Source organism: Mustela putorius, unplaced genomic scaffold (assembly GCF_011764305.1).
Source record: "Mustela putorius furo isolate JIRA1106 unplaced genomic scaffold, ASM1176430v1.1 tig00000827_pilon_pilon_pilon, whole genome shotgun sequence".
NCBI classification, from domain to species: domain Eukaryota; kingdom Metazoa; phylum Chordata; class Mammalia; order Carnivora; family Mustelidae; genus Mustela; species Mustela putorius.
In genome coordinates, this window is record NW_025421489.1 from 5752577 (window position 1) to 5769451 (window position 16875).

At 40.3% G+C, this 16875-nt stretch overlaps 1 protein-coding gene across 4 annotated transcripts in view; it reads left to right on the plus strand.

Annotated features, from left to right (window-relative positions):
• NEBL (nebulette) overlaps positions 1-16875 on the plus strand; it is a 363452-nt gene that overhangs the window by 180217 nt on the left and 166360 nt on the right. For 2 of the 4 annotated variants that reach the window (XM_045085006.1, XM_013058914.2), the window contains exon 4: positions 9124-9231. In XM_045085006.1, the coding sequence (XP_044940941.1) occupies positions 9124-9231 (108 nt within the window). The other 2 variants (XM_045085003.1, XM_013058907.2) reach the window with 2 other exon arrangements.

Sequence of the window (16875 nt, forward strand, 5' to 3'; positions counted from 1 at the left end):
CATGCCTGTGGGAGTGGAATGCTGAGTGCTCCTTACACAGCACGGTTGGCCTCCCCACCCTGGCTCTGCTCACGTGATTCAGGAAGGGCTCAGTGCAGTGCCTGGGACATCGAGAGCACAGAGATGTCAAGTGTTCTTACCATCATCTCACTGATTCTCTCAAAGGTGCTACTGATACTGTTACCATTATGCTTATTTTGTAGTCGAGAAAACTGAGGCTCAGAGAGATTAAGTAACTAGCCTAAGATCACACAGCTATTAAAAGGTGGAGTCAGGGCCCACGAAGAGTTTATCAAAATCCTGTTAGGGTTGTGAATTTTAATTATCTTAGGGGTAAATTTTAATTATCTTAGCTTATTGAGAAGTCAGCTAAGTTGTGCAGTTAAGATCTACTTTATGTATTTAGAGTACATGTTTAGAATAAAATGTAGATTTCAATTTTGTTTAAAGATTTTATTTATTTATTTGATAGAGAGGGCACACAACCAAGTGGAAGGAGAGGAAGAAGCAGGTCCCCCTGATGAGCAGGGGCTCCATGTGGGGTTTGATCCCAGAATCCTGGGATCATGACCTGAGCCAAAGGCAGATGCTTAACCAACTGAGCCACCCAGGCACCCCTAGATTTCAATGTTTTTGAAGTAAAGGAACTCCAAATCTGTTGCAGCTGTATTGCGAATATACATAAAATACTGACAAATCTGTAAATATCAGTAAGTACATCTGTGAATGCAATGGAAGGCTAATTTAAGACTTATAAATATGTGAATTTAAAAAGATTTAATGCTTTTTAATCATGTTTAAAAAGGTAATTAAAATTTTAATTTTATTTAATTAACCATAAATTTACAAATTATAAGATTAATTTAAAGAAAAACGAATTCTCTTTTGCGCTCATTTGACTTAACATTTGTTAAAATTAACTTCATCTTAAAAAATGCCCTTAATCAGATTTTCCTTTGTAATTGTTTAATTCCCATCTAGCATTGTGAGATTAGCCAATTTTCTGCATTTTAGATGTTAAAAATACAAAACCAGATAGTAATCAGTCATGAAATAGTTATTAAGCTTTTAATATATGCTTAACATGAAGCAAAATGCAATGAGATAGAAAGAAGCATGTGGTCCACATTCTCTAGTACTTTAAAATCTATAGAACTGTACATGATGGTACATAATTGAGTGCTAAATTTTGCATATCAAAGTAGGAATTTTGCATGTAGTTTAAAAATGATGCAACTCTCACAATTCCCCCTTGAAGAAATGTCAAGTATCCATCATGTCATAAAAGATAATAACATTGGTCATTGATTTCATTGTATCAGATGGACACTGTTAAATGTATGAAATAAAGAGCAGGATAACATGAATCAGTAATAAATATTCCTGTAGATTTTAGGCCTCCATTAAACATATTCTGACAAGGTAAGCTGCTTTAGAACTAAAGAATGTTCTCTTTTTGCTTACGCTTCGGCCCCTGGATTCTTCTTAGCCATCTGGTCTATTGTGATAGACCCAGGACCCCCTTGTACTGCTACTATTCCTTGTTAATCCATGTTTGCAATCCCTTTTGCAACACCCTCTCTCCCTCTCTCCATTTCTGTTTTTCCAACCTTTTTGCTTCAACCCTGTGTTGGCCACTGTGCGAAAGAGCTTCATTAAGATGAAGAAATGAATGAGTAACTTAACTTTCCACATATGGACACCTGCCAGCCAAGTCCCTTACCATTTATGGAAAACCCAAGTCTGCATACCTCAGCTTCCCCATCTGGACTTTTAAAACTCTGTCCCTGCTTTCTTTGAAAATGCTTTATTGTAAGATATTTATTTTTTTAAATTTTTTTAAAAGATTTTATTTATTTATCAGAGACAGAGAGGGGGAGAGAGCAAGCACAGGCAGACGGAATGGCAGGCAGAGGCAGAGGGAGAAGCAGGCGCCCCGCTGAGCAAGGAGCCCGATGTGGGACTCGATCCCAGGACGCTGGGATCATGACCTGAGCCGAAGGCAGCTGCCTAACCAACTGAGCCACCCAGGCGTCCCGTATTGTAAGATATTTAATCAATACACAATACACAAGAACAGGCAACCCTGCTATAAAACTCACATGGCTATTCCATGTGAGTTTTATAGCAGCATTGCATGTGAATCTACCTTCCAACAACATGGACATCAGCACCAGTGAATCTCCCCTCACATCTTCCCATGAGCAGATCTCACAACAGCCTTGGATAATGTCCTTATCAAGTTTCTTTCCCTCCTTTATTTACCGTGTATGTATGTATTCTTTGCATCTTTCCCCTTCAGCAGAATGTTTATGGGATTTGTATGTATTGGATCCATGCAGCTGTAGTTCATTTATTTTTTCTCCTGGATTATAATATATTATACGAATATAATATAATCCGTTCATTCTCCTGTGGATGGGTACTTGGGTTGTTTCCAATTTTCTTTTTCTTTTTCTTTTCTTTTTTTTTCTTTCTTTCTTTCTTTCTTTCTTTCTTTCTTTTTCTCTTTCTTTCTTTCTTTCTTTTCTTCTTCTTCTTCTTCTTTTTCTTCTTCTTCTTCTTCTTTTAAGAAAGAGAGAGAGTGTGCTTAAGCTGGGGCTAGGTGAGTGAGGGATGGGCAGAGGGAAAGAGAGAGAGTCTTAAGCAGACTTCACACCCAGTTTAGAGCTGGACACGGGGCTTGATCTCACAACCCTGAGATCATGACCTGAGCTAAAATCAAGAGTTGGATGCTTAACTGACTGCAGCACCAGGGGCCCCGAGTTGTTTTTTTTTTTTTTTAAAGATTTTATTTATTTATTTGACAGAGAGAGAGATCACAAGTAGGCAGAGAGAGGCAGAGAGAGGAAGGGAAGCAGGCTCCCTGCCTACCAGAGAGCAGGATGTGGGGCTTGATCCCAGGACCCTGGGATTATGACCTGAGCCAAAGGCAGAGGCTTTAACCCACTGAGCCACCCAGGTGCCCCCCAGTTTTCTTGATAATACAATGTTATCATGAACATGCTGGTTTCTGTCCCTAGAAGCTCATGGGCAGGGGTTTCCAGGGCCTGAGAATACTTGGGTATGGAGCTGGTGGGCTGCGGGACATGTTGGTTTCACTTCTGCCTCTGAATTCTTTTCCTTTCAGTTCGTCATCTGACAATTTATCAGTCTCTGGTTGCACCCGGTTTCTTTCACCTGACGTGGATCCCTGGCTTTTCTGTGTTGTGGTTTTCGTTTTTATAAAAATTTACTTATACTGTTAGAATATCAATAATTGTGGTACTTGCAGCATCTGGAAGAGCGAATTTATATCTCAGAACGAGCACATCATTCAATTTGCAGCTGTTTACCTTTTGCTTTTGAGGAGTCTTCCTTTTCGGTCGCCGTGAGCCTTTTTCTTAAGCTCGGCCAGAACCTTGCCGGTGTCCGGGCTCTTCCTCCGCATGAACTTGTGAGTACCGTTAGCTGATGAGTCCAGACAAAATACCACTGAGCAAGTCCAGGCTGGCAGCAATGATCATATTAAGCAACAAAGGTCATTTTTGAAATTTAGTGGGAAGGACAAAGCTAATTTGCTAGTGACCTTCTGCAGGCATGTCCTTGCCTGATGTTCTCATAGTGTTAACTTTAACCACCCAAACATTACGTAGCACGTTGCTCTTTTTTTTTCTCCGTTTCTTTTTCTGTTTTATAGCTGAGGATCAGGAGTATTAGAGAAATTGAACAAATAAAGATCACAGGACAGAATTAAGGTTTAAATTCAGGTCTTTTGATTCTTAGCATAGGGTTCTAATCCGTAGTACAGGAAGATTGTGTGTTTGTGTGTGTGTGTGTATGTGCACAAGCGCATGTACATAGCATGTAATATTATGTTGCATTCAGCATTTGAAATACATATATAAGTTCCTTCTGAAGAAAAATATGTCAAATCAAATTGCCTATTGTGTGTATTTCTTACCTATAACCTAAGGAGCGCATTTTTGAAGTGGCTTCGTTCAGTCTTGAAGAGATGAGCCTAAAGGATGCTAAGACGGCATTGCTTTTCAGCTGCGGCCCATCCTTTTTCTGAGCTCCTGGCGTGTCTTAGTACTGTCCTCTCTCCTCCTGCATCCTTCCTGCCCTGTACTGACAGGAGTACACGGCCTCCAGGATTGGTCTTCTGGGGAAGCCAGGATCTGGGGCTGGGCCCAGAAATTCTCTCTGTCTTCTGTGGTCCTGGGTGGGCTCTCCAATAGGGAACAGTTGAGGGAGGAGGAGCAAAATTGCCTGCTCCCTAACCAGTTTCCAGCTTCTCTCCTGCTCACCTTGAGCAGGTTAGTACCTGTCAAACCAGATGCCCAGCGTGTCCCTGCGCGCTTACAGTCCTCACCCCTCAGGTCCTGTTGAGATGCCACCATCTTACTGGGGCCCTCTTGGACAGCGCTATCTCAATGGACAGCATTCCTGGCCCTTCTCACCTTGTTGTTCTCTTAGCACTTACCACGAACACACCGTTTGTTCAGCTTCCTTAGGTCTTGTGTCTTTTCTATCTCTCCCACTGTAATGGAAGCTCCAAGAGGGCAGAGATCATGACTGTTGTCTTCGCTGTGCTGTTCCCACACCTGGAGCAGTACTTGGCTTATAGTAGGTGCTCAGTAAATCTCTCTTGAATGAACAAAGGATTGAATGGGTGAACATTTGAGGGGATTCCAAAGAATGACATTCCTAAGATACACTGCCATTGTTGTTCATGAAATTATAGTGAAATACTTTTTAGCAGGAGAGTAGGCAAGAGACCAGAGGTGATCATTTTCTATCTAGTGCTGATGTATAAGGGAAGAAAAGGCATTTTTGCTGGGGGAAGAGCTGGAGTTTCAAAGGGCAGGATAGATGAGGTTCAACGAATACAGAGTTCATGTTGACAAAGTTAATATGGAATAGCACTGCTTGTTTGTGTCTCCCCAAATCCTCAGTATGATGACATTCGGAGGTCAGGCCTTGGGAGGCGATTCGATCATGGGGTCTCTTGTAGAAGAGAACTTGGAGAGCTCCCCTGCTCCTACCATCATGTGAGGACCCAGTGAGAAGATGGCCATCTATGAACCGGGAGGCAGGCTCTCACCAGACACGGACTCTGCCTACCCCTTGATGTTGGACTTCCTCCTTCCAGAACCAGGAGAAATAAATTCCTATTGTTTATAAGCCACCCAGTCTGTGGCATTTTTTGTTACGGAAGCCCAAATGGACAAGCACTATGGCTAGCAATTTTTTTTTTTTTTTCTAAATATGATCTAGATTTGTGTTCCTCAGTTTAATGTCCTGGTCTTCCCTTGTCCGCACCCCGCTGCCCCCACGGTTGGCTCCTGCCGGATAGAGCCATGTTTGAGGCCCTGCATATGTGGTTCTTCTCTTACCTCTGGAACTGGGCCTCTCCGCCGTCACCTCTCTCCTTTCTCTTTCTCTTTACCCTCCCTTCTTTTTCTTAATCATTTGATAATCAGCTCCCATGGGCTGGGAGTCTAGGCTAGGCTAGGTTTTGGGATTAGAACGATCATGAAGACTTTGCTCTTATCCCTGAGTTCTGTGTGTTCTAGAGCGGAGGGCTGAGACCCCATTGTAAGAACAGTTAGCATGAGAATGGCTCTACCAGGCCGGTGTAAAGCTACGGGGCTCCAGACTGCGGGGGGAGGCCAGCCCAGCTCACAGAGGAACATCACCGGCGACGCTGTGCTTTGATGAATAAAGGGATTATGCTTCCCATGGGCTCAGGATAGGGAGCAAGAGAGAACATTCTGTCAGTGACAGGGAACCCCCAGTTGACTTACGAGAATACTCTTCATCCAGTTCTTACAGATTTGCACAGCATGTGGTATGACTCTTGGCAAAGACAGATTGTCGCCCAGCACCTGCACAGATGGGGCTCAGAATTCATCTCCACCTGTGTGATCACCAGATGACATATCCGAGGTGCCATGTAGGGGTCTGATCGCTGGCACAAATCCAATAACAACAACAACAAAAATCAGTTTCTGTTCTGGAATAGTTTGAGTAAAATTGGTAAATGTGAACTAAGAGCTGATTCTTAATATATTTTGCTTTGTGAGCTGTAATCTTTCTTATTATTGTAGAACTATTCTCTTTAATGTTTCATGATAAATATTAGATGATCCTTTCACATCAAGCAAAACCAATATAAGGATGGCAATGCTGGGAACTGACGCAGCCCCTTATTCTTTCTGAAGTTCTTTCCGGTGTTTTCTCTCACCCAATCTCCACAGATCAGTTAGTTAAGAAGTTACTAGAATCTCTAATTAGAGAGGAGGAGACTGGCTCAGAGAAGGTGAGGTGGCTGGCAAGTAATAGGGAATGGGATGAGATTTCAGGGCTCTTGCCCACTAAAGCAGTGCTTTTCCCGAGATAGAATCCACTGTTTTTGTAAACTATTAAATCCTGTATCACAGCAGGAAGAATCACTGGAGAAATTTACACGTTCATACTTACTGGGAAGCTTGTATGTGTGCAAACATTTTGGGCACGGTGAGAGTAGGTTGAATTAATCAGAATTCTTTGGATTATCAAGGGAGAGATAGATGAGCTCACTTAACTGAAAAACCTGGAGGCTGAATAGGACTTCCTTGAGGTCTGTTGCTTGGCTTGCCGAGGTGTTGGCTAGTGGTGGTGGTGCCTGGGTGGTGACCAGCAGCTCCGGTTTGCTAGCCCGAACTAGCCGGAGCTGGAGAAAGAGCACCCCTTTCTCAAGGGTTCCTACCAATGTCCCAGACCTGGGGCTCATGCACATACGCTGGATTATGGGTCCAGTGTGGGTCAATCTCTGGGCTCAAAGGTGCAGTATTCTCATTGGGAGGGTGGGGTCGTGTCGTGAGGGCAAAAATTGAGGGCAAAAATCCTGAGGGCGAAATTGAAGAGATTTTCCCTCTGCCCTCTGATCTCTTTCTGTATCCACTTGTCTCTCGGAATGATGACTGGCAAATCATCAGATATAATATTTAAAATTTGACCTAAATAGAAAGAGAGGGTGTAAGTGGACAGGGGACAAGAGAGGGGGTGACTATGGCTTGGAGCTCCATGCACGGGGTAAAGGTGTACTTGGCAGGAGGCACTTGAGCTGGTCCCGAGCATCTGTGAGGCTTGCTTGTGGATCGTACCATTAAAAATGATTACACATCTTCTAAAACTCTGCAGACTGATTACAGAGATGATTGTATAACTATACAATACTAGTCCCTTAATGAGATAAGCCCAAGTCTGGTGATTCTTATGTGCCTTGCGAATGTGGAATGGACTGTTAAATTGTGGCCAGCTCAAAACCTATGCCTCTGGAACTTGACAGGTTTTCTTTTCAGTTTTTGCCTTGGGAATTTCCATTAGGAAAAAAAAAAATACCCTTAAACTGATCCCAAAAGAATGTATGATTTTGCCTTCCCTGAAACTGGGGCTCGGGGTGTTCGAACCTGACTTTTGGATTTTTCTCCTCACTTCCTCATGCCTGTAGCTGTTATAACCTTGTCATCTTTGCCACTTTTCTTATTTTATGACTCTGTGCCTTGTGCTTACATCAAGTGAAGCTAAATGGCTTCCTTGCTTAGTTGGGCATAAAACCTCAAGAACGTGTGGGTGTGAGTATTTTCACTCATGCTGTGGGAGTGGGGGGTAGGAGGCTAATCTCATTCAGCACTTTCTGTAAAAGAAAAACTATGCAGGTTATTTGACCTTTTATTTATGGGAATAGTAAGAGTAAGGGCTTTATTACTTTTATATATTTAGACAAAAATATGGAGAAAACGTGAGATATTCTTAAGCTACTAGTGACGAGGGAATCTAGACCTTTCTATTTGTAGCCATCTGGGATTTTTTTGTTTTCTTTCAAGCTTTTCTGGTAAAAGGGAATTTTTCAGAGGCCCCAAGGACAAAAATACCTGGGGGAATTGAGTGTCTAAACACAGACATGACTCAACAAACCCAGTCATTCCATGCTCAACTAAGTCAACCTTTCAAATTTATATAGAAAGTTGCACTTACAGAATCATATTTTTATTAGTCATCCTAAATGTTAGCTATTAATTGAAGTGCTAATTTGAGCCTAATAATTATGAATGTAAAATGAGGATGATATGGGTTATCAAAAATGTGTTTCCATATCACTTAATATTTAGATTTTAAAGAAATAAGAACAGTCCAAGTGATGTAGCGTGTCAGTCTTTAACAAGCAGCATATTTAACTGGTGTGACAGTTGCTGTCATTATGCTAATAACAGGAGATGGGGCTCTAGTAAGATTAAGCATCAGCGATTCCAGTCCCTCGAGGAAACTATAAAATTCAGCTTCACTGGGTCGTAATTAGAAAAGAAGTGTATTTAAATACCGGAAAAAAAAAAATCTTAGGTACCTCAGCACACAGTGTGCCAGGAGCATGTGCTGGAAATCTTTTAATCTCTAGGTGTGGCTTATTTTATAAATATTTCCATATGCATTTACATACTTGACACTTGGCCATATAGCATTGTATAACCATATCCATATGTTTTGCCTTATGAAATAGAATGAACACTTTGTAAGGACAGGCCTGGCTGTTGATGATTCTGTAGGTCTTCTGCCTCTGTAGGGCAATGGTGCTTAGTCACTGACGAGATGGCCACGGGAGCAGATTCAGCTGTCTTTTCCCACACTTTTGTCTTGAGCAGTAGTACAACTATTGAGGGAGGTAATAGTAATGATTATGGAGGCCTTGCTTGCTTGTTCACAGTTAGGTACCTAACTTAGGACATTTGATCCCATCCTTATGACTTATTAAATAGCCTTATTTAAATATTGTTGCTGTTCTCTGCCTACTTGTGATCTCTCTGTCAAATAAATTAAAAAAAAAATATTGTTGCTGTTATCGCCGTTTGATGGACGGGACCACTGACGCACAGAGTAGTTAAGTGACTTGTCTAAGGTCACACAGTCCGTGACCTTGTTGGGATACAAACCAAGCCATCAGGCTGTGCTTGGCGGCCTCTCCCTCTGCCGGCTGCTGATGGGGTTGGCTCTGGAGGTCTTGCCCAAGTGTAGCTTCCTTGGCCCTGGCCTCTCCTGAGTGGGATTTGTGACTCCTTGGTTTACTTTTCTTTTTCGTTCTTTTGTTCTCTCTTCTGGTAGGTCAAGTACAAAAGAGATTTTGAAGAAAGCAAAGGGAGGGGCTTCAGCATCGTTACGGACACTCCTGAACTACAGAGGCTGAAGAGGACTCAGGAGCAAATCAGTAACGTAGGTGACTGCTTGTTTGGTGATGTGATCGCCCTGACTTGTGTGTCTGGGTGGGAGAATGATACTGGGATTTGGAAGTGTTTTTGGTGCTTCGGTGTGCAAGCAGGGCTCAGAGGTCCTCAAGTATGCAACTGTTAGATTGCTTCCCTTTGATTTTGTCACAGTTATTGAGAGCCTAGCACTTTCATAGCAATGACTACATTTCTGACTGTATACTTAATGTATTTAATTACAGTGATTTTCTAAATCAATTTCCTAAGAAAATCAATTTAATTAAATAAATTAAATGTGTATTTAGACAGTCAGTCATTGCTATTAAAAGAGGTATTGTAATTTAGCATCTTATTCCATTTTTAATGGTCCCTTGGCTTTGGAATTTTTCCAAAACGGGACTTTTATAGTTAAATTTAAAAAACTGACAGTTCTTTTTTTTTTTTTTTTGCTGGGGATGATTATATAAAAATATACATATAAGGCTAAATATCTTAAGAAATCTTATATTTATTAATGTTGTGTATGTCAGGTTTCCTACTTTAAACCAGATATTTGTTGAAATGATGCATTTTGTTTAATTTGGGGAATAAACATTCACATATGAAACTGCTTTGGTTTTGAAAGCTGCGTCATGTTAAGTAATATATTTTTCTTGAAAAAGAAAATCGAGAGTAGCAAAAGTTCAAAATCTATTAGGAACTGAATAGTGTTAATTCTGTACTACCTAAAGGTGGGTAAAGAGCTCGTATTCACTTTTGTAATTCATGCCTGTAATTATGTTTCTTCCAAAGTTTTATATGAAGTTTATCAAAATGTAATTTTTTTCAGAAAAATATCAGTTTCAGTGTTAGGTAGCCAAGAGGACAGATGAATGAAAATGAACAATTGTATACATGATATAAAAATATGTGCAAATATGCAAGATTCATGCCATTTTTCATGAGAAGTCTATCTTGTGTGTCTCTCGTATGGTCACTGAACTTTTGTGTATCCTGATGTTATAAATGATGCAGCCTTGATTTCTAGGAAATGTTTAATTAGCAGACGATTTATACTCATTGGTATTTGGCCATCATCACTGTATATAATGACAATTTGGAGATAGAATTGTAGTGTTTCATTTGAGAAAGAATTTTATTTGTGAAAAGTTCAAAACCAGAATGATATGATGTTCAAACAGCTTTCGCAGAGAGTCGGGGGAGGCAGAGTAAACACTTTGTTTTGCCATATTCCCTAAAATTTATGCATTGTTTGCTCTTTAAATGGACATTTTACATTTGAAAGGACTTGTTTTTTCCTTTGAAGAGAACAGGTTGAATTTTAAGGCTTCACGTTTTTGTCCCCTCATTTTCCTTCCCTGTCCCAACAACCTACTGGTCATACGTTACTCCCCCCATCTTTCTTCCTATTCATTCTTTTTTTAAATTAAAAAAAATATTTCTGCTTTTTAAAATGAGAGATAGAGATCTATATTCCACTATGATTACATAGAGTAACATTTCTTTCTTTGGATTGTTTTTGGAAAACTTAAAAAAAAAAACAAAACTAATTCCACACAAAAAAGTTATATGATAAATCGTAAACTATCACAGAAATTTATTTTGAAAAGAACTAAACATTTCTACTTGAAACATCCACGGGACAGCTAACATAAGGATTGCAGTCAATTCAAAGGTAAGCTCTTTCATTTATATTCAAATTAAGTCAATATTTGTTTTTAATAAGAAGAACTGATCATTTCACCAACCTTTATCATTAGCAGGAATATACATTTTATTCAATACCAGAAGGTGTTTGCAGATCCATTCCTAATTTTGCAAAAACCCTTATGAAACAGGTATGTATAAATTGGTATGTATCATGTACATAGTAGTGTATGCAAAATACCTTTTGGATTAAGCCTAAAATTTAGACAACATTGATTCTTGAAAGCATATAATTTAGATAACATCTTAATTTTTTTTCTTTTTTTTTTGGTAATTGTCTTATGTTAGCCCCCATAGCAGCTTTCCAAGTGGTTCTTTTAGCCATGATGAGGTATATTCATGTTTGGATAGCAGTAAAGAATATATATTTCATAATGTTATCATTAGGGATTTACTCTTGAAGAAAGGAAACTGTTAAATATTCTGAGGTCTAGTGAATTTACTATTCATTTATAAGGCTACAAGTTCATGAAATTTTTCCGTGACTTCACAAGGTTTTCCATATTACTCAAGGACCTTTTTTTTTTTCTATGAGAAACTTGGATTAATCTGAAAGGTGGTACTTTGATTTAGTCCAATAAACTCAAATACTGAAACATATGGGCCAAATCCAGACAGATATTTTTGACAGTGGCCTGGACTGTGTCTGTTTTGAGAGGACGGGGGCTGAGAAAATGTTCAGACTAGTCTCCGCCAGAAGTTTCCCACCGGAAGGGCTGGGATGAACAGCCATTTGCTTCATTTTCCTATTTGTTTTGACTTTTGCTTACTTGTTTTGCTTATGTTACCCTTGACTGTCGTATGGATTGTTCTAAGTTGCCTTTAGAACATAACACTGTGAATTTAATGACACCTCTGAGGTGTTTTGGGTAAAGTGTTGTGGATGAATGGGCATTTTTGATTGCTTGGGTCTGGGCGAGTGTTATGAAATGTTATCTGCCACTCTCATATTCATTTGTGCAGGATTTGAAATCATTTGGAAATACCCACTCTGTGGGATAGAACACGACCATAAATTTGAAATTGTGTGTAATGAAAGGGGCGAGCATGGGTTTAGCCTTGACTTCTTTCTTTTGGGGTCTGTAATGACAGCATATTGAATCTGGGGAGATTTATTAAATGCTACAGTTTAAAATTCTTCTGTTATATGACTCAGTATAGCTGCAGAAAGAATAAGAGAAGAGGCAGGGTTTCAGAATTTACTGAATGGTTGGAAAGAAACAGAACTGGTTTCCTAAAAAAATTTTTTTTCTGTACAATTCCAGAACATGTCTAGTTGTGTCCACCTACACCTTGCCAAATCCAAGGGCAGAAATGCAGAAATGGCAGAAATGACCTAGCATAGCTTCCCATCTTTGCTTATTGATATTTTAGGGAAATGTTCTTAAAGGACAAGGTACAGACCTGAATTGAAGGAAAATGTGCCTTTGGACATTTTTAAGAGCCCCCTTTCCTGTTGTCCTCATAGCTGTAGCTTGTGTGGGTGTCTGTAAAGTCTGTTTCTAATTCAAATGGTTACTGCCTTCAATTTTCTAAGCAGTGTGTTCAGGGTACCTGCAGCAGGAGAGCCCGGCAGCATCACTGCCAACATCGAAGGGTGAACTCAGTCCAGCCTTGAGAAGATTATTGATGTGTTTCATTCTGCCTGTTTACACACTGATTTAAGCTGCACTTTTAATTAGCTGGGACAGTCTATAGATAAATTGTGAAATAAGATGGTAAAGTCCAACCCCAAGAGACTTTTACAAGCTCTGTGCTGTAGATAAAATCTGGATGTTTATTTTCTAATTTATTTTAGGTAATGGAGAAATATGTGGAGGGGGAAGGGAAAAAAAAACCCCAGATGATAAAATCCTGTATTTTACAGATTGACTGAAATAGTAAGTATACCATTATGTGATTTGTCAAGATTTGTGTCTGTCCTTGACTTAGAGAGGAAATAAGTGTGTGTGTGTGTGTGTGTGTGTGTGTGTGCGCGCGCACGCGTGCAGGCAGCAGGGCTGTGTGTGTGGCTTCAGTGGGAATCTTTAGAACCCCCTTTCCTTAGCTCACTAGCCCACAGACAACACAGACACTGGGATTTTCACCTGCTCTATATTCTTTCTCTTACCCTCTCAGTACCTATAATTTTGGTTATCTTTCCTATTTCCCAAATACCCTTTTTTACTACCATTTTCTACTTAGCGTATACATTCATAAGACGCTCACTTGCTTCACAAGAAAAGCGAAGATTGAAGCCTTTGAAAAAAAAATCATAGAGAAAAGAATCTCTCTGTAATCTGATACTGAAATGTAATTATTTTTAGTTTTTTTGATACAGCTACATAATTTTTCATTGACTTCTTAGAATGCAAAATAAATTATGTGCCCATTAATAAGCTCACGTGGATACTGATGATTTAGTTCCCTGAGATTTTGTGAGTTTGCTTCAAAAATATTAGATTATTGGAGGTAAACGTGACCTAATAATTGAATAGCAGTGTCTATGGGCGATTAAAAGATTTGATTCAAAGTTGGGCTGAGTGGAAGGGTAAGCATGAGGGTAGGGATGATTATCTGGGGATCTGGTCTCTGTTTGTAATTTAAATAAATCATTTTGACAGAGACTGACTGTGGCCATGTTCAGGCTGCTGACGGTGTGAAATTGAGTTGTATGGTGGACAGAAGACAAGCAGGCAAGACAAATCCCCCAAGGCACAATTTGTTATGTAATTGGGTCAACTCATGCATGAGAAATGCATGCTAATTGTAAACTGGTGGCAAAATTATAGTGTTTGAAGCAATTAGGTCTTAGATGAACCCAAACAACCGATACGGAAGGGTCTCTCGTCCTTTTTAACATTCAGCGAACCTAAGAAGTTTTCATTAAAAGGTGAGGGAGGTAAAAATAAGAAAGACATTCAGTGTTGACATAGAGTATTTGTTAATTTTGTTCCTTATGCAAGAAGCATAACTGTTTCCTGAGCACTGCAAAATGTATATGAAAGCTTCCGATTTTGAGTAGTCAATTCTAGTACACAAAGTACTTAGAAAGCAGAATAGTGTGGTATTTTTTATATGACTCTTAACGGGGTTGATGATTGCAGATGAAATAGCAGCTAGTTATTAGGTCAGTGGCTTAGATTTAAGCCCTTGGAGGCTAGTATTTTCTTTTTTAAAGATTTTATTTATTTATTTGACAGAGATCACAAGTAGGCAGAGGCAGGCAGAGAGAGAAGGGGAGCAGACTCCCTCCTGAGCAAAGAACCCAATGTGGGGCTCAGACCCAAGACCCTGAGATCCTCTCGTCACCTGAGCTAAAGGCACTGGCTTAACCCACTGAACCACCCAGGTGCCACATGGCAGGTATTTTCACAGAGTGTGAATTTATCTGTCCCTTTAATGGACTGTACCTTATCTCCAACGTCTCTTAACTAGTAACTCCAGTGTTTTCCTGAGTCATCATGGGTTGGTAACATCATCTTTAAAGCAAAGATCAAATATGCCTAAGAAAGTGATAGGAGGGGCGCCTGGGTGGCTCAGTGGGTTAAAGCCTCTGCCTTCAGGTCAGGTCATGATCCCAGGGTCCTGGGATCGAGCCCCACATCGGACTCTCTGCTCCGCGGGGAGCCTGCTTCCTCCTCTCTCTCTCTCTGCCTGTCTCTCTGCCTACTTGTGATTTCTCTCTCTCTGTCAAATAAATAAAATCTTAAAAAAAAAATTTAAGAAAGTGATAGGAAAATGACACATATTTCTTTGTAGTGTCTAACACATGTATGAATGCTTTATTTGTTTTAAAACACATTGGCATACCCAGTCTAATTAGATGCTCTGAACAACCTCTCCTCAGGGAAAGTGTTTCTATAAGGAATACTTAGACTTTCCTGAGAACTACACACAGAAAATCACCACTTGGTCCTTTCTCATGTCCAAATCCATGGTTTCCCTGACACCTGGTTTTGCTTTATTTTTCCACCTAGAACTTCAAAGGTTGATCTCTTCTTTTTATCCTCCAATTTTTAGCCACAGTCACTTAAAGAAACAAATACATCCCAGACCAGTAATTACTTGTGCCTGGCACATACAAGAGTTGTGGCTATAAAATGGCATTGTCTCAAGGGGCGGTGGGGAAGGGCCCCCTAATAAAAGAATTAACACACATGACTTTTTTTTCTTTCTTTCTTGGAACAGAGATTAAAGATCCAACACCTCATTTCTGAAGATCCTTCTTTTGTGAAATGTCCCTTCTTTTCACTTGTCCTGTATTCAGGCCCTTTTTCCTGTCCGAGTTACTGCAGGACCTCCTGATGGGCCTTCTCTCCTTCCAGCCTCCTTCTGCTGCTTTTCCATTGTATCTTAAACACTGCCACCAGATGAGTCTTTCTAAAAAGTCTCTTTCTTCAAGACCCTAATTATGATTCACTAGGAACTTCCCTTGGAGCACCACTCTGCATTGGACCCAATCTCATCTCCAAAGCTCCTCCTTTCAGACTCTAAGGACCCTCCACGATCTGGTCCTACACTATTTTTTACCTTATCTTGGGCTGTCCGTCCACACTGTTCCTCCATTTCTTTTAGGTCTGACCAGCTTACTCTGTTCTGGGCCTTTGCATGAGTCATTCCTCTTATGTGGAACCATTTCACAGTGTCTGTAAACGACCCTGGATCCACTCTAAGACCCCAGGTATCACGATCTTTCTCATCTCTGAGACATAAGAGCTGTTTGTTCCATGGTGCCCTTAGCTCTCCTGCTCATTTCACCGTTTAGTTTTAAGGAACATTTCACTTGTTATGTGTTTTACCTCTTCACCTTCAGGAAGACAAAGATCATCCATGCCTTTTTCAATGTATTTTTTGCATCCCTACGAATGCATATCATGGCATTTGTACTTTCCCTTTCTTGTCACATCCTGAATTTAGGCCCTCCCTGTCCCTTGCGTGGATTGTGGGAATAAGTCTCTAGACTGTTCTTGCCGGCCACTGTACTGCCTCTTCTCCTTCCTGAGCTGTTCTTGTGGTTTCTTGCAAGTTCCTAAAATGCACATTGGATCATATCAGTCTCTTCCTTCGAATCTGTCAGTAACTCCTTGTTGGCTTTGGGGTAAAATGAGAAACCTTTAGGATGGGAAATGAGTGTGTCCCTGAGTACCAGCTGAGATCTCCAGCCTGGCTGTCCCTCTTGGACCCAGCCCTATGCCCTTCATGCCTTCACCTGGAAGGCTCTTTGTACCCTTTCCCTATCATCCTACAACCCAATGATGCCTCCTTTCCCCTATGGCCTTGTTCTTCTCTTGCTGCCCTGAGAGTCTGAATTATGAGTTATTTTCCTGCTAGACTGAACTCTATTCTGAACTCTAAGATTCAGGCTGCCTTTTTCTCTGTAGCCCCAGCACCTGGCACAGAACAACATCGGATAAAGGGATTTAACTTCTTGGGCCAACATATCTTCTTCCCATGGCTTTTCACTGTGCCCCAGGCTGCCAGTCCGGGGATGGCTTCCCAGAGACTGTTCCAATAAACACACCCATTTTGATGCCCCCTAGTCTTGTATGCATTTCATCCTATAATGGAGGCTATTCCAAGGAGTTCTAATATTTCTAGATTTATTTTAATCAAAGCATCTCTTTTGGAGCTGCATAGTTACACATTGATTTTCTTCCTTTAAACTCTCAGTTCTGTCCTTCATTCCATCATTCTGTAGCACAGTGAAGTTCCCTAATAAATATTTGTTCAGTAAATGACTGAATTCTTTAAAGAGTATTATTTCCTCAAATTTTCCTTTTCTTTTTCCTTTTCAGAAGAGTCTGCCTTACCATTCACTTCTCAGTCTAGGCAAATACAATATTTCCTAAGATATGCACAGCAATAGGGTAGGGACTAGCCTATCCTTTCAACACAAAATTGCTAATGCCTAGAATAATGCTTGACACACAGTGAGTACTCAGTAATAATGTATGTTGAGGTC